Genomic DNA, 2,041 nt, shown 5'->3' on the forward strand with positions numbered 1-2,041 from the left:
TGGGCTGGTGACCAGCTTTCTCTGGGGAGCCCCAAGGGACGCCCCAGCCCTTCCCAGTCCCTGTACCCATCCCTTGACTTGTGCCTTGGTCCCCAGACTCCCCAGTAGGGCCGGTAGCTCCTTCCAGTAGCACCCAAACCCACCCATCACCCACTAATGGGATCACACAGTTCGTTAGGCAAAAATGAGGCGTGGGCGAAACTGCCTGCGTGGAGCTGCTGGGAAAGCCTGGAGGCGAGGGGGCTGCACGGGGGGCAGTGCCGCGCCAGCCGGGCTATAAATGCCCATCGCCTTCTGGCTGCAGCACCCTGGCTCCTCATTGCTGCCTGATCCGCGCTGACCCCGGTGAGTCTCTGCTCCCCTTCCTCACGCATCGCCCCTTGCACAGCTTTGCTCCCCAACCGCAATTCACCCAGCAGTCGCTGCACCCCAAAATGCCTTCCCGAGTGGTGCCGGGGTTGCAGCCATCCCTGTGCAGCATCACGGACCGATTTGGGCAGGGTGGGGGGAACGGATCCCCCCCTCACCGCCCAACACCTACCCTGACCCCATCCCCGGTGCTCTGCCCTCCAGGGGCACAGGAGGCTGGCGATGGCGTGTCCCCTGGAGCAGGCGCTGGCCGTGATGGTCACCACCTTCCACAAGTACTCGGGGAAGGAAGGGGACAAGTACAAACTCAGCAAGGCAGAGCTCAAGGAGCTGCTGAACAAGGAGCTGCCCGTCTTTGGGAGCGTAAGTGGCCACGGGGAACATCCCTTCGCATCCTTCGAGGTGCCCAGGCACGGGCGGGAGGGGGATTAAGGCAGGAGCACACCAACCTTGGGTCTTTCCACATAGCACGGTACAAACCGGGGTGAGCCGAGGTGGTCTCTGAATTTCCCCAAAGCACCCACGGCGGATGCAGCCCACGTGTGACACGCTGGGACCTCCTGCTCCAGGGCAAGCCCTGGAGAGAAGGGACGAGGCCAGAAGGTCCTGAGCTGCAGCGTCCTCAGACCAAAAGGAAACTTGGCTTTCTTCTGCCCCCAGAAATATTGTGATTGGCAAAGAAAATCATGCTCCGATTTAAATTTTTTTAGTACTTTTTTAACCCCCTACTTCCCCTTTCTGGCTTGTGGCTTAAATTGGGAGGAAGGAGGAGAATTTTTTTAGTCTTTATGCCCAAGAGGGATATTTGCTGTAGCCACGCCAGCATGCCCCAGATCACGGGTAAGCCACCTGTGTTTCTACAGGCCACCTCCTTCCAAAGGCAAAGAGAAAACCCTCCTTCAAGGCAGGGGTTGGATGGGGAAGCACCTCGCTCATCCGTGCACCCCAAAACCGTTGACCCCCCCCTCCGTGCTCCCTCCCCTGGCAGAAACAAATGGACGAGGTGGAGTTTAAGAGGCTCGTGAATGACCTGGACCACAACAAGGACAGCGAGGTGGACTTTAAGGAGTACGTCTGCTTCCTGGCCTGCATCACCATGGGCTTCAACGAGTTCTTCAAGGACGGCCCCACCAAGCAGCCCCGCAAGAAGTGACCCCCGCTGCCCGCAGCATTGCCGCGGGGCTTTCAATAAAAGCTTTTCCAAAGCCTGGGTACGCATCGGCAGGGTTTTGTGTGCCGTAGGTGAGCGAGCAGCCGGGTGACTCATGCCTTCCTCCAGCTCTGTGGGATTTTCCACAGTGCAACTCAGTCCCAGGAGGCATTTTTTTGGAAAAGCCTGAGCAAAACAGCTCAGTGCTGCCTCTGAGCAACGTACTCAGACATCCCCCCCTCCCCGAACCATCCTTGCTGGATCTGGGAGAGGTTCATTAGCTCAAACCATACGAGCTTCCCCGAGCCCAGCTTGGCTCGTAAATCATCACGAGCTGCCCTGCGCAACGCGTTGGGTTTGGGGAGAGAAAGGTGGTCTGGAGGAATTGGACAACAAGATGCAAGGTCCATGTAAAGCACAAAAAACAGAGTGTGTCCCCAGTTCCCGCAGGGAAGAGCTGCTTCTGAGCAGCTGGAGGAGACCCTTACCCCCCTTGGGATCTGGACCAGCCCATGCCGGGGG

General features: G+C 58.5%; 1 protein-coding gene across 1 annotated transcript; it reads left to right on the forward strand.

Moving 5' to 3' along the window:
• The first annotated feature begins 591 nt into the window (after positions 1 to 591).
• On the forward strand, positions 592 to 1,522 carry LOC104164141 (protein S100-A4-like). The gene is made up of 2 exons (XM_009703381.1): positions 592 to 732; positions 1,358 to 1,522. Exons 1-2 carry the CDS (start codon positions 592 to 594, stop codon positions 1,520 to 1,522), a joined length of 306 nt encoding a protein of 101 aa, XP_009701683.1.
• Positions 1,523 to 2,041: the final 519 nt, after the last annotated feature.

This window comes from Cariama cristata, unplaced genomic scaffold (assembly GCF_000690535.1).
Source record: "Cariama cristata isolate BGI_N322 unplaced genomic scaffold, ASM69053v1 scaffold30070, whole genome shotgun sequence".
Lineage (NCBI taxonomy): Eukaryota > Metazoa > Chordata > Aves > Cariamiformes > Cariamidae > Cariama > Cariama cristata.

Bases quoted from the DNA above. Each gene is read 5' to 3' on its own strand.
- LOC104164141 (XM_009703381.1), top strand. From the start codon at position 592: ATGGCGTGTCCCCTGGAGCAGGCGCTGGCCGTGATGGTCACCACCTTC. The intron at 733-1,357 runs GTAAGTGGCCAC...CTCCCCTGGCAG, and splicing joins AGCTGCCCGTCTTTGGGAGC to AAACAAATGGACGAGGTGGA.